This window comes from Folsomia candida, unplaced genomic scaffold, assembly GCF_002217175.1.
Source record: "Folsomia candida strain VU population unplaced genomic scaffold, ASM221717v1 Fcan01_Sc013, whole genome shotgun sequence".
In the NCBI taxonomy this organism is placed as follows: Eukaryota; Metazoa; Arthropoda; class Collembola; order Entomobryomorpha; family Isotomidae; genus Folsomia; species Folsomia candida.
The window spans coordinates 22868-46085 of NW_019091205.1; the positions used below are offsets into that span (position 1 = coordinate 22868).

General features: G+C 37.3%; 2 protein-coding genes across 2 annotated transcripts; both read left to right on the forward strand.

The window, feature by feature from the left end:
- Positions 1-1279: 1279 nt before the first annotated feature.
- LOC110855556 lies at positions 1280-3262 on the forward strand. Its single transcript, XM_022103963.2, has 2 exons — positions 1280-2382; positions 2858-3262. Exons 1-2 carry the CDS (start codon positions 2040-2042, stop codon positions 3190-3192), a joined length of 678 nt encoding a protein of 225 aa, XP_021959655.1. The 5' UTR covers positions 1280-2039; the 3' UTR covers positions 3193-3262.
- A 5353-nt stretch (positions 3263-8615) lies between these two features.
- On the forward strand, positions 8616-10844 carry LOC110855555 (astacin). The gene is made up of 6 exons (XM_022103961.2): positions 8616-8791; positions 8982-9128; positions 9201-9376; positions 9765-9906; positions 10217-10344; positions 10423-10844. The coding sequence occupies exons 1-6, from the start codon at positions 8692-8694 to the stop codon at positions 10498-10500; spliced, it is 771 nt and encodes a 256-aa protein (XP_021959653.1). The 5' UTR covers positions 8616-8691; the 3' UTR covers positions 10501-10844.
- Positions 10845-23218: the final 12374 nt, after the last annotated feature.

The following is a 23218-nucleotide window of genomic DNA, read 5'->3' on the forward strand; positions in this document are numbered from 1 at the left end:
TGGAGACCACGGGAGTTTGGGGCCAAGAGGGCCTGGCCTTCATCCTCCAAACTGGCCAGAGGATTTCCGCCACGACAGGACAGGCCAACGTCGTGAACTTTCTCCGCCAGTGGGTTTCGCTCGCCGCTCAACGCGGAAATGTTGCTTCGATTCTGGGTACACTTCCTCCAGGAAAGGAACTGGAGGAAGTGCACTATTTGTAGTCCGTTCTCTCTCTCCGCCTTTTTTTCGGACTTTATCTGCGATTTTTGTGTTTTTTTTACAAATTTTCTGCGATTTTTAAGTTTAGGGACCTTTTTCGTACGACTCCTGCGTAGTCAGCATTTTGCGATAATTTTTGTGATACTTTTTTTCTGCATAATTATACTCAAACAAACTCTGCGAACACAGCTTATACTCTGATAAATAAATAAACGTTTAATAAACACGAATAATTGTCTTTATTTAATGAAACCTTTTTTAATTAAACTGATACACAAAATATATTCTTTGCACTTCATCATCCCTGTAAAAAGCTTGGCAGACAAGTCGGAAATGTCAAGCATTTTCAGATTTTGTAATTTTTGACAAATAACTGAGAAGTTGACATGGCATTTGTAAATCCCTAATCATACCCATGTTAATAAGCCCTATCCTCCTCCTATCTCGCAAATTTTAATGCCCCCGTCTAAAACTTGCGCTTTCATAGCGATTTCTCAAATAGTTTAGAATATGCATTGAAAATAATTATTTTCTAACTAAATTTGTGTGCGTTGGTAACAAGACTTTTTAAAATTTATTTCATATGGGTATACTTGCCTAGTAAACAGGAATTAAATATTTAATCCAATTTGAAATTGTGTCAATTTAATGTAATTTAATGTATTTAGATTTCACAATTTAGAAGTATTGGTAAACTTATGAGTAAAAAAATTATGCAGGCAGAACAGATATTTGTATTTAGGTCATTATCCTCTTTTTCAAATTTATTCGTTTATTGCGTAATTGATGTAATTCCAGGTAATATAAAGACACAGATTTAGTTGTTGGAAGTGAAATTTATGTATAAAAATTGAGTTATGCAGCAAGGTTTTTAAGTATTCCAGACATTTATGTTGTTTACAACAGTGTCCTCGTGCTATTTATCTCGAATTTCATAGAATTGTGGGATTTAAATGTGTCCAGAATTAGGATAAGTTCAGAGAAAAACTGTTATGTAAATCACCATGGGGTTGGGAAGGGGTTAATATAAAAGTGTTGCGTTTAATAATGAATTTAGTACAAGTTTGGTGTTCCGATTGTACGGTCAGGTAATAACAACATATATAATTAAATGTCTATACGAGACTTTACCGCCAGTAGCCGCGGAAGCTCTGGGGTCATTGAAAGACATTAACATTGCAAGATAGGAAGGAGTGGGGTTAACATAACATGGTAAGATTATGGGGACAACGAAAAACTGTGGCGACCTTGTCCCCAGGCTTCCGCGCCCACTGTCTACCGCCATAATATATTAAAAATAGTAGTACATTCATTATCACCGTGTTAAAAATCGTATATAACCCAGGAGCACAAAGTATTAACAGTGCGGTACGGAATTTTGTAACGCTTGGCACTAAATTATTACCATAGTGGAAAAGTCATGTACTTTGATGTTAATATTAATTTACAATTTCCAGTGTATATCTCAATAATGGCGCAAAGCACAACTTCTCCGGGAATTGTTACTTTCAACTTTTTTACTTTTTCTTATAATTCAACAATCACTGGGATATCGGCAGCATGGAGAAGTCTGTAAACCTCCGACCTATCCCGAGATCAAGCACCAGGACTGTGACCCGTTCTCCTTTCTAACTTGTCAGAATGGGTTCTGCGCATGTCACAATAATCGAACAGACGCCAAATACGATAAAACCAGTGGGAAATGTGTAATTCCCATAGGGGCAAGATGCCACCCGCAATATTCCCACACGAAAACTAAAGGTTGTGCGGCAGGGAGGTGTGACTGGTTTACGGAAACGTGTACCTGTTCCCGGGGTCAAGTTGGGTCACCCGATGGGATGTCCTGTTCCAAGTTAATTGACGAAAATTGCGGGACAGATGCAGAATGTGGATTTCCAAAAACGCTGCTGAAATGTCTATCTGGAAAATGCTCGTGTCGCACCAGTTTTGGCCATTATTTTGACGAAGAGGCGGCAATTTGTCGGGTTCATATTGGAGTCACGTGTCATCCCGGAAGTAAACTGACGTGTGAACAAGAAGCGGAATGTGTCCCGATACCAATTCCGAGACTTGGGAAGAAGTCTTGGTGCCAGTGTAATGCCAATTATCCGACGGCAACACAGCTGTCGCAAGAGATATTTTTTGATTCTTTCCATTATGGGTTGGCGCCTTGTGTGAGGGGTAAGATGATACGAGATGTTGTTTAAAAAATGAGAGTTCGGATGTTTGCATTGTGACAAACTTTTTTAAATTATTTTGCAAACTTAAGCCTCCCTTGGAGATGGGCAATTTCGCAAGCAACTTGGCAAGCCAACAATTTTGCGAACTTTATTTTATTTTTGCGAAGTCGTGACGAAAACCCTAAAAGTTCGGAATGTTAGCAAAATTTGTGGTTTTAAAAAAATTCTAGCGTAATGCAGATCTCGAAGGTCATCGTATGTTGCCATGCAAACATGCGATGAAAGGTTTGGTGTTTTTTATGCAACTTTGAAATTTTGCAAATTTTGTTGCCAGTTTGATTTTAATGCTGTACTTCAAATTTTTCAATTTAAAAATTTCACAATTAAGCTATACATCGTTTTTAAAAATGGTGTCCCCTAAGAAATAAAATGTTGGGGGGAAATTTACTTAAATTTTGAACTTGGTATTTTTTTAGTTCTGCAGTTTGGGGAAGATTGTTCTCGAGTGGATTATAAATCTTTGCCTCCGATTTCAAAAATCCGGACGATTTGTGATGACGTGGCACAACTTGAGTGTCTCCAAGGGAAATGTGCGTGTCGATTAGTGGGACAGAAATATGATGTGGTAAAGAAATCCTGTGTTTCTGGCCTGGATGGAGACTGTTTTATTCCCAAGGCAGCGTACAACGAGTCCGGAATAACGTCTGGAAGTCAGACGACGTATCTTGGAAGTCCGTGTGCGACTGGGCTGAAATGCGTGATCACAATGGAAGATTACTTTGGATGGAGGGGGATTTGCGATTTAATTTAAAGAGATTATAGAGAACTTTAAGTTTCCGGAAAGTGTATCTTGATAAAAAATAAATAAACCGTAGTAACGTTAGAAGTAGCTCACCCTGCCATAATGATTACCCAGAACTTCACCGAAGGTGCGGAATAAGCCGACAAAATAGATCATAACTCTTATATATTCTTCAAGAATAAGTCTTGCACCCATGGTGCAACATATCCGGGAAGTCATTGCGCATTAGCGACCACTCGGGATACATAATTTTGAAAACTTTGTCAAAATTGTATTATCATTTCTCCCGGATATTTTGCACTATTGGTGCGTTTTGCGTCCCTTCTCCCAATTATTTCGCATCATTTTTTGTTACCGATTGTTAGATATCAACTGTGCTATTAATTTATTAAAAAATTCGATTCGGTTTGTTCAATACCAATGGTGCGCCTAAACCGTAGTAACGTTAGAAGTAGCTCACCCTGTCATAATGATTTCCATATAACTTTCCACCAAAGGTACGGAATAAGGCGACAAAATAGATTATAACTCTCATAGATTATTGCACCAATGGTGTAATATAAACGGAAAAATTAAAAAAAAAATCGAAATTAGTTTGCACCACTAGTGGAACATTAGCGACCAACGAGATATACAATTTTGAAAACTTTGAAAAAATTGTATGGTTCCTTGTTAGCTCACCCGGCGTAGCATGAGAGCTATTGAATTCCTCTTGTCCCGACATTCTGCATCATTGGTGCGTATGGCATCCCTTTCCTAATTATTTATTATAAAATTTATATATTTTAGCGTCATTGATGCAGAAAAATCGAACAAATAGAACAGATTTTTTGGGGGAAATAGATGGTCCAATTGTTACGCCTCATTGATTTTTGGGGGTAAATAAAGGGCCCAATTGTTACGCATCATTTTTAATAACCAATTGCTCGGTACTAATGGTGCAACTTATTCCATGATTATAGTCCTATCTCGATATACTTGCACAATTAATTAGCACCATTTACGCCACGGATTATTCGATACCAATGGTGCGCCGAACTTATCCAATACTGGTCAAGGGGATTTTTAATTAGCATCAATTGATGCAAAAAACTCGTTAACAGACGGACAGACAGACGGACAGACGGACAGACGGACAAGAGGAATTCAATAGCTCTCATGCTACGCAGGGTGAGCTAATAATGGAAGTTAGTGTGAAATAACCTCGGTGATGAAATTTCTGCCCGCCCAAAACAATGATTAACATTGCGAGCAGGCTGAAATTTAAATTAAATCCATCAAGCTTAATCATTTCCCAATCAATAGCCATGATTGACATCTTTGAGTACATCTTGCGTCGCATTTTACAGTTTAATTGAGACTTTGGAATTTGAATGGCATTTTCGAACCGTGATTGACGTTTTGTGGATTTCGATGACACTTTGTAAGTTTGGTTGTCCCTATAAAGAACTAGCCTCCCCCATGTAGAAAGTATTGGCAAGGTTGTCGCATGGAAATCGCCTGCGAGCACTCCAGACTCCAGCAGGTTTAGGTTGGGCCACAGTGAGTTTTTTCTTGATCCGAAATGGAGTCAGGAATTTAGGATTTTCACCACCCAATTACTATTTTGGCCTAATAAGCAGGACCTGAGTCTTATTTCAATGTCACGGTGGCTATTTTTGCATAGGTAGTGGCTAAGCAGTGGTTCAGTAATTCGTATGTATTTCTGGCTTGCAGTTGCTCATGTGAACATAATATTTGATTTAAATACTTATCTTGGCAAGGACAAAATATTTGATGCAAAAACTATTATGGACTGACGAGTTTATGATATGGACGATAAAAAAGTGTATGTACATCGATGACTTACTTCAGACTTATCGAATAAGCATTTATCCTGATAAATTTAATATATCAATCATAAACCATCAATCAACCATAATCCCCCTGAGGTACATACGTGCTATCTATAGATATTTATCATACTTAATTCTTGGTACAGTAAATTTGTTTAAATATGTAAAAATAAAATTGGTCAGGTGAAAAATCATCCCAAGCAACTCCATTAAATAAAGAAGTTAAGTTATTTTGTATTTCTCGTTATCTTAGATTGTGTTTTGTATGGATCGCTTAACTGCTATTTAAGATATAGCTTTCGATCATGATATATGATCACCGGCATGTTAAATAATCTCCTTCAGATGCAATTAACCTCCTGCAAAAATTAGCCACAAGAAAGTGCTCTCTCGCAGATACTTTTTACCCTCAAGACGTGCAGGAAATACAATAAATTACTTCCCGCCACTATAGTCCATATATCGCGCCGTTTCTTGCGCTTATTTGCATTTCTTGCACCTTGCATTTCTTGCACTTCTTACTTTGCACCGCAATAAACACGGCAAACCCGAAAGAAACGCAAAACTGATTAAATACATATAACTAACAGGATAGCATGCGCTAGGGAAATAAAGAATATTGCTTTGACATTTTGTAAAAAAATCAACATCGCTTAATTATAATTTTTTATGGCCATTTGTTTTCCTCAATGATACCAGATATATAGACTATAGGAATTTATGCGCATATGTAAGCACATTTTATGTGAATACTGGAAAAGTAAGTAGTGAAGTATACAGAGGGTACATAGGGCGTCCCGCTGATAACGATTTTGACCATTAATATATTTGGCGCCATTGGAAATTTTGAATTGAAATTTTTACAATTTGTTCGCCTTATAGTCAGCATTATTGGTGTAAAATTCCAATTCGCTAGTCTACATGGCAACCTTCAACCAACCCCAAAGTAAAACACTGATGATTTTTTTGTTCCAGACCTAAATTATCCTATGGAAGCACATGGGGCAGTTGTTGATAAGCTAAAAATGTCGGGAAACAGCAAATTATGTGACCCCATGCCTGTAGTACACAATGCAGTTTAAATTTTGATAAAAAAATAACTGGGTAGAGTTTCAGCGTAAAAGTTATAGCAGCCCCCAAACTCTAAAAATGTCGCTAATTATTTCCAACTAACTCCATAACACGAAATTAAATATTTGTACTCCAAAATCTGTTTGTATTTCCACCAGTAATGTCTCCTCTGACTGCAAAAATAATAAACCATAGTAACGTTAGAAGTAGCTCACCCTGTCATATTGACTTCGATATAACTTTGCACCGAAGGTGCGGAATAAGCCGCCAAAAAAATATTATACTTTTTATAGGTATATTCTTGCACCAATAATGCAATATAAACGAAAAATACAAGACATTGGATATAATATTACACCAATGGTGCAGCCGAAATGGTTAAAATCGGACCTAATTTTTGACACGATTTCGAGGTTGAGTTCTAGTCAGCCAGGGCTAACTAGAACTTTCATTTAATCCTAACCATTGGTATGGAATACATCGATTGCTCCAATTATTTAGCACCATTTTGCGTTAACGAGTTTTTGATACCAATTGTGCTACAAATTAGGGTTAAAATTGTCTTGGGACTGAATAATTAGCATCAATTAATGCAAAAAACTAGTTAACAGACGGACAGACAGACGGACGGACTGGAGGAATTCAATAGCTCTCATGCTACGCAGGGTGAGCTAATAATGGAAAATAAACCGTAGTAACGTTAGAAGTAGCTCACCCTGTAATAATTATTTGGTTATATCTTGCCCCAAAGGTGAAGAAAAATGCAACAAAATAGATACATAAGTTTTATGCAATATTGCACCAATAGTGCAGAAAAATCCAACAAAATAGATCAATAAATATTATGCATCGAGGATGGTTCAAAAATTGTGCATCACTGGTGCAGAATTACCTACCAACGATCAACGATAATTTTGAAAAATTCATGTCAAAATTGTCTAATAAAATCCGCCGAGTAGTATGCACTATTGGTGCGTTTTGCATCCCTTCTCCCAATTATTTCGCATCATTTTGTGTTACCGATTGTTAGATATCAACGGTGCTATTAATTTATTAAAAAATTCGATTCGGTTTGTTCAATACCAATGGTGCGTCTAACTTATTCAATAATGGTCAAGGGGATTTTTAAATAGCATCAATTGATGCAAAAAACTCGTTAACAGACGGACAAGAGGAATTCAATAGCTCTCATGCTACACAGGGTGAGCGAATAAGCGATGAAAATAGATACATAATTTTAACCTAATATCGACTCTGAGCTCGCTCTCCTGAAAATGCGGTGTCAAGATTGTTTAACTGCTACTGCCAGTTATTCTGTACTTCTGGTGCGCTTTGCATCGATTGTCCCAATTGTTTTGTACCGTACAAAATAGACAACCTAGATATGTAATTTTGATAGAATTATGCACCAATGGTGGAAAATAAGCGGAAAAAATTGTTAGCCAATTTTGACATAGATTATTGCATACCAATTGGGCTACTAATTTGGGTCAAAATGGTTTTGGGACTTATTAATTAGCATCAATTGATGCAAAAAAACTCGCTTATATCTCTGGTGCTATTTACACTAGCGAATTGAAATTTTACACCCATAATGCTGACTATAAGGTGAACAAATTATAAAAATGTCAATTGAAAATTTCCAATAGCGCCAAAGATATTAATGGCCAAAATCGTTATCAGCGGGACGCCCTCACCTCAGTACTGCTATCGAAACGCCGATATGTTTGGGAATCATTGCAATTTATCAAGCATCTAATCCTTAGACTTATTACAGTGAAAGCATTGACTCGTAAATATGTGTGTATCAGTATGTGTTAAATAAGTAAACGCAGACAACCCTTATCCGTAACAGGTAACCGTATTTAAATACGGTTACCTGTTATGTTATTACAATTGTAATTACGGAAAATTTCGAAAGTTTGACGGTTACAAATAGTTATTCAATTAATTACTCAAAATATCCTGTTTGTATCATTGTATAATATTTGCGCTTAACCTTCACCTACGCATTTGTATGTATGTATGTATGTACAACTGATAAATTTAATCCATAAGTTCTGTTTATGCAAATATTGATATCGCATATTTTGCGAACATATTTATATACTCGAATTAATGAATCATGATTCATTTATTACTGCAGTAATAAATTAATACAGTTACGCATTTAACTATTATAAATAACTTATGTACGTGTATTTCGTTGAACTTTGTTCAGTAAACAGGAAGGATTAGCTCTAATGTGAAACTCGTCCTGGTAAATACAATCACGAGTTTTACAATCTCGGTTTCCCTTTACAGCACAATATTACTTGTAAAAAACAAAAGGATTAGTGATATCTATCTGTTTATTCGTAGAAACCAAGTTGCGGCATTTATTGCAAACACAAAACACTTCGTATAATTTTGTTATCGATCCCGGGAAAGCTTAAATATGCTTACGTACATTACTTAGTGATTTTGACGGTTGTATATTGTGTAAATGATTCATAAAACTTTCAGGTATTTATAGCAGCTTGATTTCACACCATTTCCCAATTACAAGGTTGCAACTTAATTTTGTAGAAAATTGAATAATTATTCGTATATCTACTTAAAAATGATGAAGGTTTCGATTCTTCTACTGCTTGGCTGGCTGGGGTCGGGTGCATTTGCAGTTCCGGTAGGACAGCCCCTACCACCAAGCAAACCTACGAATTGTAAGTAGAAATAAATCGCCCATATGACAAGTCGCAATCGTCGCCACGAATCTCTACGAACTCTTGAGCGAAATTTTGCTCAGAAACGCGTAGAGAATTAGTAGCGTCTATCGTGACCTGTAAAATATGTATGAGACTTGGAGATAATTATCGAAATACTAACTATGACTAACTTTGTGCCTTTCTTTAGACACTCTTCTTATGGAATATCCTGACTTTGTAATCCCTTCTTTTGACATTAAATACACGGAGGAGCAACTCAAATCGAGATCCGGACTCGTCGATGAACGGTACCGATGGCGAAATGGATTCATAGTCCATCCAAGTCGGGATTTCAGTGAGTATCTAAATTCCAGCCGATTTCCTAACAAAAAATACATATATAAAATTGCATACATAAAATGCACAGCGGCGTCCGAGTACCAAGTGATTAACGACGCCCTATACGAACTGTGGACCCATTTGTGCATTCCAGTTTTGATATGGCCACAAAATTCTAACCCAACTGGGGATTATGTCGAAATTGTTCGTGGCGGTGTGGGCACTGGGTGTTGGTCGTACTTGGGACGATTGGGTGGTAGGCAGGTAAATGAATCTATGTATTTCCGGTATCTTACACCGGTGTTGTGAAGGCATATTTACGGTAGTGAATTAGATAAATTGGAAATGATATCCTTTACAAAATCAACATTTTAGCGGATTTAATACAAAAGCAGGAATACCGGTGCTAATCCGATCCGACCGGATTATCCTACCATTTACTATAACATGGATTCGATCCGATCGTGTCCATGTTATTGTAAATGGTAGGATAAAAAAATCCAATCGGACGGATCGTATCTAGCACCTCTTAGCAGGAAGGCAGATATTATTGTTGATATTCGTTAAATATTCGTTCGTGATGCCAGAACTTACAGATCTAATAGTTATCTGTTAGTAAGATTTAGGCTGATGCAAGGATTTAAATATTTAGAATATGAACCTTCAATACAACGGGTGCATTGTAAAATATATCGTGATCCATGAATCCATTCATGCCCTTGGATACGACCATGAGCAAGCTCGAACGGATCGTGACGGGTTTGTGAACATTCTCTGGAACAATATCATTCCGTGTAAGTAAATATGTTTTGTGTACCAGAGATGAGTCGGGTCCCCGTTATTCAAGAATGGGCCTGATCCGATCCGTGCCTAACGAGCCGAGCCTTCTTGAAAATCATAATGACGAATCTGATCGGATCCGGCTTTTTTAATATTTAGGTAACAGATCGGGCTTTTTTAATATTTAGGAAACGGATAGGGCTTTTTTGATATTTTGGAAACTGGTCGGGTTTTTGGAACCGGACCCGACTCACCTCTTCTCTATTACAGTGATTAGTTGATTTTATTTTAGTTGAATTTCTTATATTATAAATATACTCTTAGCTCAACAACATAATTTTAACATTCGTCCGGGATCGACCACTTTTGGTGTTCCGTACGATACCAACTCAATCATGCAGTACGCGAGCACCTCTTTCAGCCAGAACGGACAGCCCACCATTGTAACAAAGGCGAGGAAATTTAATTTGAACAAAACGAAATTAATGTAATTGCTTGAAGTCACATTAACCTTAAATATTTATTTGCAGAGTGGTGGCCAAATTCCAACAAATAGAGATCTAACTGGGAATGATGTTCAGAAGTTGAAAAGGATGTATAACTGTTAATTAGTTATACTGACATTTTACAATGTCTGATATGTATTACGTTAAATGCACTTGCTGTAACAATCTTACACTGTAAAATGTACGTGTGAAGGTTTTGACTAGTATTTAACTTTTGAATATAAACTAAATGTTTTTATTTCTGGGAAAAGAACTTGCTATTTTTGACGGGTTTATCACAATAATCACAAATGTCTATAGTAATTGAAGCAATTAAAAAGCCAGGAAACATCGAGATAGATAAGTAAGTTGGAATCAATTTATATGTCTTCGTAAGAAAATGGATAACAAGTAGTATTTTATACCTGCAATTAAAAAGTTAAATAATTTAGTCACCCATGCATAAATATTGGTTACTTTTATTGACAGTGTACAAACAAGTCAAATGCGTACAATACATTCTTTTGAAAATAATAGATACATACTCAAATAATAGGATGGCATTCATCCCATGATTAGTTTCTTATTCACGGATCAGTACACTTTTTTTACTTTCATAATTAAACACTCACCAAACCTTTTGTGATACTTACTTAAGAATCTTTTGTGTGCCTTAAATATATAAATACCTGCACATATGTACCTTTACGCCACTTATATGCATTCCCCTATGGCGTAATTTTTAAGAAGAGAGTACTGCCCGCCAAAAGCCTCGCATGTAAAAATGTACTCTCCTTTTAATGTTCACGCCATAGTATACCATACACTGTGCTAAGTATCCCACATAATTGCTAAGGCGCCATATTAAAACTCTGGCAGTTTCTATGACCCTCTTAATCGCTAACTTGCACTCAACCAGTAAAATTACCACCGCCATCGCTATAATCGTAGCACATAACACGAGAACATAAAACAGTGCGGGAAACGCTTCCGCCGGAGAATTATAGATTTCAACCTTAGATTCTCTCAAATTGGAACTGAATTTCAAAAATAATTTTGTTTCCAAGCCTTCGTCAAAATCATGCATGAAAAGTAATTGGTCCCTCATAACTTCGAGTGCCTCCCACCTCGCGGTTATTCCGGATTCCCTCAATCTCACAAAACATTTTAATATTGGCGGCGAAATGTAATTGTGGCTGGTATGTGTCAGGGAATTGTATTGAAAGGGTAGATCCTCCAGGCCGTCGAGGGCTAAGCGGTTTCCAGCAATTTTTATTGGTGACATGAATCGGATTAAGCCTTCGTCCCGGTCTATAATTGGTAATGTGGGGTCCATCGGAATTTCCGCGGATTTGGTCGAGATGATCTTTGAGTTGGAAATGTTACTCGAAATCGCTGCCAAATTATACGTTATGGGCGAAACGTAGATTAACCGGTTTACAAAAGTGTGCAGGAAGGTAACAAATTTTTCGTCCCGCCAAGCAGATGACAAATCTGTCCCATTAGATGAAGGTGGTGTTAGAAACTTTATGAGGGGTTCATGCCCCCCGTCTAACGCGGACAATGTGCTGCTTGTAATTATTGTGAGATTAGATTTGGCTAAATCTTTCAAAGTTTTGGGAACAGTAGGAAGCGGTGTAATGGTCAAATCTGACGTGATTGATACCTGGTACAAATTTTGCATGAGAACGTAGCACCCGAAAAGCCAAACGGTAAGGATAGGAATAGCTTTTCTCTGTTTTTGTAACGAGTTCACATTATCACTACCGTTCTGACTCAGCAAAATTGAAGTGAATGCGATTAAATCACGGAGGAATCTGGCACTATATTCTGCCCTGTTTTTAGGGAGGTTGCGCATACCTTGATTAAATTCAATTACAAGAGTTGTTACAATGCACGAAGCTAAAATTAAGTTCCATGTCGAAACATCAAACGGAGTAAAAACGTTCCCATAAGTACTTTCCGCTTTTGGAAATTGTGTTACAATAGAAAATCTAAAATACGTATAGCTTAGGGCGAGTAAAACGTTTGGTCTGTATTGTTCTTCAGAGTAATAATCAGCTAAAATAAATCTGAAACCGATAATCGTCCTTATGTTTTTAAGGCTAAAATTTCCAAAATGTAATCTGTGCATTGCTGTTAAATTGAGTTGCATTTTTATCAGATAACTCAGACAATATTTGGAAGACTCTGTAGGGTGGAATAGGGTGGACTTAGGGTCGGGCCACAAGAAGCAGTTTTGTTAAGAAGTAAAGAATTTGGAGCTGTGAATAGCGCGACGAGACCATCTCCCTGCATGTCCATCTAATTTTTTTGATGCCAGATTGAGTTAATCACATCGAAGGACAAAATGTGGGTAGTCACAAATGTGAGATTGTGACAGGGAAAACACGAAATGAAAATGCCACTTTCGTAGAAGAATATTATCTTGGACGTCCTGATAACACTGAAAAGTTCATCATCATAATTCAATGAATGAGACGGAAATACAAAGATGTATTCAGCTTTTGAATTGATGGAAGTATTGAATTCGACATCGAATAATGACGGTCTAGAAATAAATACAATTTCTGAACGGGGGGATTTTTTAGAACGGTTTTCGCTTTGAATTAACGAAGTGATATTTACGGGTGATTTATAATTTCGTATAACTTTAGGACTGTGATGGTACGAAAGGGGTAAGCGATTTTGTAGCTTAGATTCCCAAATATCTTCCTCCCCGCTGTCCAGTATAAAATGGAGGTCAAACTTGTATAATGCTACAGTACTCTTAATTCCAAGAGCGAAAAGAATAAGTGATACATAGAAAGGACACATTTTTTCATCCTGGAGCTATTTATGTAGATACAAAAGCACAATTTTTGCAATTTCCAATTTTATTTGTGTTGTTATGGTGGAAACCTTAAGTCGAATGTGACTAAAATATTGGCTTAAGTTTGATGCGTACTATACAAATAGAACATGTCGTCCATGGTTAAGACAGAACATTAACATATCGAATTGTATAACAAGCAGGGTGCATTGACTCTGTCCTTTTAGAGTTTCTTGGTAAGGTCATGCCAATCAAAAAATTTGTTTCCAGTTTTATTTATAATATCTGAAATATATTCATGTTGGGAGAGCTTAGTTGTCAAGGAAAATAAAATACCCTAATCTATGTATGTATCATGGAAAGCATATGAATAATTTGTAGGTGCCGCTTCTGACACCTATCCTAAATGGTTCAATTACTTTGTAAATATTTTAATTAGCAATTATAAGTTAAAATCTGTATTGCATTATTTGACGTTTTACAAAGTATTTTATTTTTTTAACAACTTGAGTCAGGTAGTACCTACATACATACATATATTCGCAAACTTTAAAATCTGAAAATAATGGAGAAATTTTGGACTGACATGACCCTATTTCGATATTGGTCAACAGTATAGTCAAAGAAACCCTGACAGAAAGTTGCACGGTGAACAAAATAATTTACTCTTAGAAATGTGGTGTAGCAACGTCTACGTATCTATGTAATTATGATAGTTGGCTTTTGCGACATTAAATGTTCCACCAATTGGTATTAGCATTTTACCATTTGGTGAAAAATAATAATTAGGTGTAAAAATGTGAAAGCTTGGAAGTAGATGTGTGGAAAAGGACACACATCGGAGAAAAGTTATTACCAGTATAGTAACAGTTTATTTCAGAAATGCACAACAGCAAGGCTTTAGATGCATATTTATGATTACCACTTTGGAAAATTATCTAATTCCCATTGTATCACGTGATACGATAAGATTAGACCACGTACGTGGCATTATTGTGTGTTACTAGATTTTTTAGATTGTTTAGAGGATGAGCATGAACTGTTAGGTACTTATTAGAAGCAGATTAATTTTTAATGTTCATATTGGCCTAAGAAGTAGTGGACTTTGAGGTAGGCGCAAACTTATTGTCTGAAAGGATACGTTTCGTGATAACATCCGAACACGATTTCAAACCATTTTGCCACGTATGTATGTATGTGTGTACATATTTAATATATTTAGGTGCTTCTAGACTTCCAGACTTGAGTCGAATGATATTAAAATACAGTCAGGAGCAAAATAATAGGCGATAATGTTTTTATCGCATAATTGTCACATTAGTGAACCAAGTGACTTGAAATTCTGCACTAATATGTACAATGGCATTACTGAGTTATGACATAAGTACGACATACCTGCGTCACCAGGAAAATTTAGTAGCTAGAAAAATTTGAAAAATAGGTGGTGCAAAAAGATAGGCGATCGTCGATATTTTAAATTTAAAAATCTGTATTTAATTTTCTCAGCAATATTTTAAGTTTCTAGTGACTTTTAGTACTTGGAGGCTCCCAATGCTACCAGACAAGGTGATAGGGTTTTGTGACTTGAGTGGAAATATAATTTTTTGATCAACGAACTCTAATTACTGTTAAATATGTGTATTTATACTTGCTTGTAATTATGTGGCCAGTCATTTTATTAATGGGATTCCAAAGATTATTATGGGGTAAAAAAAGTAATATGTTCGGGCAAATATTTAGGGCCAAACTGCATATTTTATCGGGGAAAAATCATATTTTTATGGGGGTCGAAAATTATATCCCTTAAAAATCTGTATTTAATTTTCTCAGCAATATTTTAAGTTTCTAGTGACTTTTAGTACTTCGAGGCTCCTAATGCTTTGAAAACATTCATTAACTCGGGGGTATATAGAGCCAACGTACTATTCTAGCGTCTGTTTCCCCACTTTCGGATAAATGTTAAAAATTGCATCTTTTAGCTAACTGACGTTGTCATACTGCTTCGCAATGTGGTAAACCTCACATACCTATATTGTCCAAAGGTTTCCTATCTAATTTAGGGTGGGAATCTTCCTTGGCCAATCCAGAAAACAGACTTTCCTTCGGACAAAGTAGGTTTAAAGCAGCCTCGAAGAATGAAAATGCGTCTTATGTTTGTCACTAAATAAATTTCGATCTCCAATTTTGACTACCGCCTTCACTAGATGTTCCTGAAGTGGACTAACACGTTAAGAAGCATTTATCTTGCCTTGCATTCACAGAATACTGCCCTTACCTTTACAATAAACGCTGGCCAAATCATGACTCACCCACCACGGAACTCCTGGTGCAGATATAGTGAAAGTTGGAGTGTAGTAGTGCCTAGGCTATGGTACCTGAGCGGTCTGAAGGTTTCCACCTCAACTAGTTCGATATTCGATCCGGCAGGACGGTGGTGGATTGGTCATTATTTGGGCAACATTTGGTATAAGGGTCAGGGCAGTATTCCGTTAATGCAAAGTGCAATGGATATTTCTTAACGTGACAATCTAGTTCCCACACTTCCAGTGAATGCGGTAGTCGAAATGGGAGGGCGAAATTCAGTTGGTTGCAAATGTGACACAGATATGCATTCGTTGAGGCAGACCCATTGGTACTTTTTCCAAATAAAAGCCCATCTTCTGGATTACCCAAGCATGATTCCCGCTACAAATCCGACCGAAAATCTTTGGGTTATATAGGTATGCAAAACGTACCCCATTTTAGAGCAGTACGACAACGTCACTTAGTTAAAGATGCAATTTTTAACATTTAGGCGGAAGTGGGGAAACAGACGCTAGAATGGTACGTTGGCTCTATATACCCCAGAGTTAATGAATGTATTTCAAAGCATTGGGAGCCTCGAAGTACTGAAAGTCACTAGAAACTTAAAATATTGCTGAGAAAATTAAATACAGATTTTTAAATTTAAAATATCGACGATCGCCTATCTTTTTGCACCACCTATTTTTCAAATTTTTCTAGCTACTAAATTTTCCTGGTGACGCAGGTATGTCGTACTTATGTCATAACTCAGTAATGTCATTGTACATATTAGTGCAGAATTTCAAGTCACTTGGTTCACTAATGTGACAATTATGCGATAAAAACATTATCGCCTATCATTTTGCTCCTGACTGTATTTGTATCAGTTTGCTCAGGCCGACGACACCCTTAAAACTAATTTTACGCCCTTGCAAAGTAAATGAAGTCTCAATTCTACATCAACATCTACATAAATAATAAACTATTTATCATGTCCATATCGGTGGAGAAGTGGTAAATTTGTAGATAGGCGTTAGCTGATTTACTTACTAAAAGACATGTTTCGTGACAACCGCTAAACACGATTTCAAACTTATCTGTGTTACGTAACCAAGTTTATGCATCCTAAGAATAACTCACTATTTAGAAACAAACTCCTAAAAATAGCTGTTATATATGCAGCTATTTCAGATATTTGGAAAATTTGGTAGGTGGCGTTTTAAGACGAAGAATATACTGCATTATTTACGTATGTGTGTGATGGGCGGCAACTGGGCTGATCCTTATTAATTACAATTAATTTCAATTTTACCCTCATAAATAAAACTGATACTTGAGACAATTTAGAAAAAAATATAATTAAGGAGCAACTTTTTAATTTTAACTCAAGTCAAACACATAGATACATACGTATAACGAGCCGATATTAACGACAAATTACTCAATAAGCGACGTTGTAATAAGACGCATAAATTACATACTGATTCAGAATCAGTTGGGTGACCCAACTATTTATAAATACTTACAAATGAATATTTACTATCATTATAGAAAAACACCCTGACAACGTATTTATTTTACATTTTAGACAATACAGTTTGCGTAATATTCCCTTAGAGTATCTAATAATAATAACTAGAGTAGAAAAGCTCCCAAAATCAACAACTTTTTCTGTTCCGATACAGACCAAAATAAGGGTGCAATAATTTTTATATAACAACAATACCACATAGTTTCATAAAAAAACCTAAGCAGTGTCTAAAGAAACACTTTGGACGTCGACCCCCACTTTCGAAATTTAAAGTGGGGTGAACGGTTATGTGACCGTGATGACCTGGTCACATGACGATGTACAGGGTGGTTAAAATGTCACGCCACAATGGAAAATTTTTCAATGGGAAAAGTCCCTCAATCTCCATTAGTTACAAGATTTGGGATTGAAATTTTTATAAATTATTATCAAAACTGATGACAAAATTCTTAAAATGTTGCATTTTCGAGACAAAATTTCGGTAACTAATGGAAATTTATGGATTTTTCCCATCGAAAAATTTTCCATTTGTAACGCTCCCTATTCTTTTATGGGATTGCGTGTCCTGATTCACATCCACTTTCGCGGATGCCCCTTTTCTTTGTGTCGTTGTGCAATAAACTTGTAGTAGAAACTCACTTTTTTATAAGAATTTTGATTAAATTTATTTACATCAATACCGACTGAAAAATATTGACTTTACAGAAATGCTCGTATTATAAATACGTGGGAGAGCTAATGCTATTATTTAAATTTTAACTAATTATCTAGACAGGAACTTATTATTAAGTTTCCGAAGCCTTAAACCTTGAACTTGATCTTGATGATCACTAAATCTAACCTGCTGATCCTGAATCTAAAACTACACTTCCTTCTTCTTCTCTCTGCTTACTCTATATATACGTGATCACATAAGCCACGCCTACTTGATCACTACCTTTACTTACGCTACATATGCACAAACTACGCCCTCATGATCATGATGATCATGATGACGTAGGCATCATTCTGTGCTCCTCATTCCTATCCTCTCTTCCCCTTCGTGATCTCCTCCTGCACACAATATGGTTTGGACACACATGAGAGGCGAGATACATATGAAAACTACATCTATGTATTTTGAATCCCTTGACCTTTGAAATGCTGATGTCACATTTGCATCAGCGTTCCAAAGGTTGCACATTGTAGCGTGACATTTTAACCACCCTGTACTTGTCGTCGTCGTCGTTTTATGCAAATAAATATGCATTTAAAAAAGTAGTATGATTTTCATAAGTAAAAAAACCTTATTATTTTAAATGCATAAGGCTGCCATGGACATATAAATTATAACTTAAAATTATGACGTGTGACTTATTTTATAAGTCATGGAAATGCCATGTGTCGACGTATCCTTATAATTATATAAAAAAAGTGGTGGACGGTGTACAAGGAGGGCCGGGTCGTTGTTGGTTGGAAGGTGGTTGTGGTGGACGGTGTCTTTAGGAGGGGCCGGGTCGTGATCTTCTGGAAGTTGGGATGCGGGTCGCGATACGGTCGGAACGGCGAAGTGGGGGGCGTGGGACGAAATTGGGAGAAAAAGGGTTCGTGACGGAGAGTGAGGGAGGAGGGTTTGAGGAGCATTGGGGAATAGCTGGGGGTGGGCACGATGGGCGACTTTGTGGGCAGTTTCGAGGGGGAGTAGCGGCAGGTTCTGCAGGGACGTCGACGACGTGGTGCTGCGGTTGAGCAGGACGAAGAGGAGGGGGATCACGGCGGCGATTGAGGAGGCCCTGTACGCGGCCTCGAAACAGTTTGCAGTAGGCAAACAGAAACGTTCCACTGCAGGTCAAGAAGACGAGGATTGCCAGCCAACACGCTAAATAAATAAATAATTTATTTAAGCTACTGTTCGTTCAAAAAAATAGAGACAAAAGTGCTTAAATTTTTCTAAATTATTTTTTTGTCCCATGTAAACAAACTCTGTCAGATAACCTCTCATATTTTTTGTTTAAAAAAAATTATACCTATTATCGCCACGGTCGGCCACCCACCTTGTCCACATGGGGGACACGGCTGTGGGCCTGGAATGGGAGGACACTGTTCCTCATTTCCAGGTCCTAAGATGGTCGTCCAGCGACCATCAAACATGGTGGCATTGGGGGCACACGCGAAAACTCCCTCAGCGGATTCACCCCACCAACAGCTCCGCACGCAGCTGTTGCAGTCCAAAGCCTTCGAAAGGCACCCCATCTAAATTATAAAATTAAAATTATGAAGAAATCCCTACAAAGAATTGCAAAATAAACTTACCGTAATAGTATTTTTTTGTAAGAGGGAGCGAGAGAGAAAAAAACTGGACCAGACGAGTCGGACTCGGAAACGCACATGATCGGTTTTAATACACCATTTACCACCAGGAATTGAACTTTTAATGGCTTTTCTTATTTTTACACATCTTGTACTTTGCAAAGGAATATGGCTTTTACAAACTTTACAAACTTGCAAATAATTTTTATATAGTCGTAAGAATTATGCAACAATTAACTCTTGCATTTGTACTACCTCCTCTTGAAACACCGAGTCTCCCTTTTGGTGCGGAGATTGAACTATGCTCCAGTGACGGAAGATAATTTTCCAATGTCAATCATTTGGAAATTTGCTATTAATAATTAAAAGAGTTACTCACTTGTGACCAAGATCGGATGTCCTCCACTCCATATATCCTCTTCTCTACTTCGTATACAAAAGGACCGGCATTGGATCCTGGTTGGATTTGCGATCCTTTTTTTATGCAAAGTTCTTTACTTAGAATAACCGGAGTGACGCCAAGCGCCAAGCGATAAGAATGCAAGTGCAAACCGAAATGTAGTTTCGCCTTTGTTTCTTATAGAACCAGAGTTTTTAAATGCTAGGCAATGCTGAATTATGATGGAAAATGCATGGAAAATGAAAACGCTATGAAAATTATTTCACAAGTACATAGATTTATTAATAAATATTAGATATGCATATTCACAAAGATATTTATGCCTTACATATTAATTTATCTTTTGGTGGTGTTGCTGGTTGTGTGGTATGGAGTGTGGTTGGTAGGTGTGGGTTTCACGGATTACACTTAATATCTATTTACAATACGGTATTTATATACATAGTATTTATATATTTACAATTTCTCGAGGTGGTATCTTCCTTCGACCAGGTTGTTGTTGTTGATATCCTCAAGAGAAGCTTTGGATAGAATTCCGAAAATTCCCTGCATTAAAAAGAAATAATATCTAATTAATATTTGGTATTCATTTAAGAAGGACTTCCAGGTGCATTTGTCGTACCAAAGTTTTGCGACAAGTTGTGTACCACACAAGAGCGACTTGAAGAATGATAAAAAGCGCTGCAGCTGCTCCAGCAGCAATCCATGAAATAATATCATGCCCTGAATTTTCTGGCTGGGTTTGTACACTTGTATCATGTTCATTTACGAGTGCTGGGTGGTCAAAGTTGAGCTCAGTAGAATTCTCAGTTTCATTCGCAATAGTAGAATTATTTGTGACACTTGCATTACATTTGCTCCAAAACTCAATGAATTTGGTCAGAGGTCTTAGGTGAATCATTTTGCATTCAGCAACAGTGCATGCCTGTTCAACGATAATTCCGAACTGTTTCTTCTCGGCTGTCAGTTGACAAAAATAGTCAGGTGGAGCTATCGGTAACCAAACTGACTTGTAAAATCCAAAAGTTCCGTTTCTTACACACTCCACACACTCGACTTCTATGTTCCGGAAGCATAGAGCTGTTGGGACGAAGGCGCAGATAAGAAAAATGTACAAGTTGATCTCCATTTTTACAGTTTCAATACTGAGTTGATGACTACCAATTGATAACTATTTAACACTTTGATATTATTTATTCCTGAAATTTTGGTTTGCTAAGAGTTTAGCTACTTTTCGACTGCAGCAAGTCTGTCCACCGATTTTCTCACTGTTCAAGTGTGCACGCTTTATAAAATTTTCGACAATTTCGTCGTTTGTATTTAGGTTAGATCCGAATACTCTGGTTGCTGCCTTCAGACTGAGCCCTTGACTTAATTTGTAGAGTATATATAGTACGAACAGGCCACAGTTAGTGGATGTGTCACTCTGAATCGTTCTAGTTAATTGGGCAACAATTGGAACGGGAATAGGGATATGATAGTGGTCAAAGTCTTCTCCCAAACTATCAATTGCAAAAGCAACTGTTTGTCCACCACGTCTCAGAATATAAATTCCTAGCCAATGCTCACCAATTCCAGGTTTGCTATTTATAATGTACGCGGCGGGCAACCTTTTTAGATCTATGTTAACTATTTCACTGGGACTAAGTACATTAAAATTGTGGATTCCTTGTGGGATCATTAGTTTTCGAAGGTAGCAGAGAAGTGACAAAGTATCCATTTTAAAACTGCAAAAGGGCGTCAGACTACACTTGGTTATTTTTGTCAATTTGAATTAGCGTTTGATTCTGGGCAATGGCAAAACAAGTAATTGTGTTAGTCAGGGCTTCTCGAAATTTCAATTCTATTTGAAGTTGGCCCTGTTTTTGTGGCTGAAATGCTCCTCCAAAGTTGTCAGGTGAAAGATCTAAAACTAGCATGAATGTTCCGTTTTTATAATCATCCTTAGTGATCCCTGTACCAAGTTCGGGGTGTGTGAAAGCTGCTTGAATCGTTTCAAATCCAATCAGGTTGATGTCTTTGCTCATGTCAAATGTGATTTCTCGCCACAAGACCGAGTCTCCATTTACAGTGATGACTAAACTTTGAATGTTGAAATGGTTTAGGCAGAATATTGACTTATTCAATTTCCCTAAAACTCGTTCTGTATCTTGCATGAAAAACACAATCATTTCTGGCAATACACCAGACCATAAAATTTCTGAAGCAACGTTCATGGAACCTTTTGCGACTGAAAAAGTTTTGACATCGTAAGATCTTGTTGGTAGTTGCATTCGCTTCCCACTCGAGAGAAGTTTTTGGTGGTTTGTGATAATTTTGGGGTTGATTACATGTCTATGAATTCGAAGCTGGACATCTTCAAAAACTATTTTGTATGGGCACGGTGAAGTCGTTGTACTTGATACGAGATAAATTTCTGGTTGAGACCTTCGTAGGTTTAGTTATATTTCTATATTTGGAGGTATCCACCTTCTTTGGTTAAATACTGGTTCGACAATTCGGCCAGATGTTTCAAAAATTTTGCTCGAGGCGCTGAGGGCCCGACGTTTCACATAACCTGGGTTTAATGCAGTAAATGTGTCCTGTGGCGAGTCGGGAATGAATATTTGTGGTGCAAGATAGTTCTCTTTCCCACCCGCGGTGAAAGAGAGTAAGTCTTGGATGTGATGGCGATACAAGTAATAATTGGAGCAGCGACTACATGACCATTTAAGAGACACTCAGAACTCTCCCACAGACTTGGGAGAAAGTTGAACTGTGGAGCTACCTCGTCTGCTGCGGTCGGTACCATCGGCTTTTACGATTTTGCATTTCAAGTACAGTCTCGCTGACTCCAGGTCCAAATAATGCCCCCCACTGCTATTCACTATAAACTGGATAGGATTCTGGTTGTCACGAAAATTCGAAATAGGGTAGTACACCGAAATTTCAGAACTAACTGTTGTTACGTCCTGGTTAGGTAAACTGAACAAATCTACAGAGTTTGACGCTGCTTCGACTGAGCCCTTTTCCATTTTTTACAATTTCACTTCTTCTTTGTTGCAGACTTTTTCTTTTTGGGAGCTTTTTTCTTCGGTGCTTTCGGTTTGGGCTTTGGCTTAGAACTGCGTGACCGTCGACCAGCGCCACACGCTTTAATAGGTACACTTGTACTTTTTTTAGACTTGCCTTTACCACTTTGACGCGGTTTTGTCTTTCGTTTGGTTTTCTGGGGTTGTTGACTTTTAATCAGTGGGATTAGATAGTCTGCTGTCTGAGGATTGAACCCTCCACTTCCGAATTTCATTTTACCTTCACCAGTTTGAACCTTGAGCGCCTTTGGGAGTTTGTCGAGGAAGCAGGCTCCTAGCCGACAAATAATTTTTCTCATAAACGTTTTGGCTTGAAGTGAAACGTTAACGCACTGGCTTGCAAGCTGCATGGTAAATATTGCAACTTGTCGTCTACTAGTTGGATTCTAATATTTGAAATTGAATTTGAGGAGACCGGTAAATACAACGGACGTGGAAAATTGATGTTAAATTGT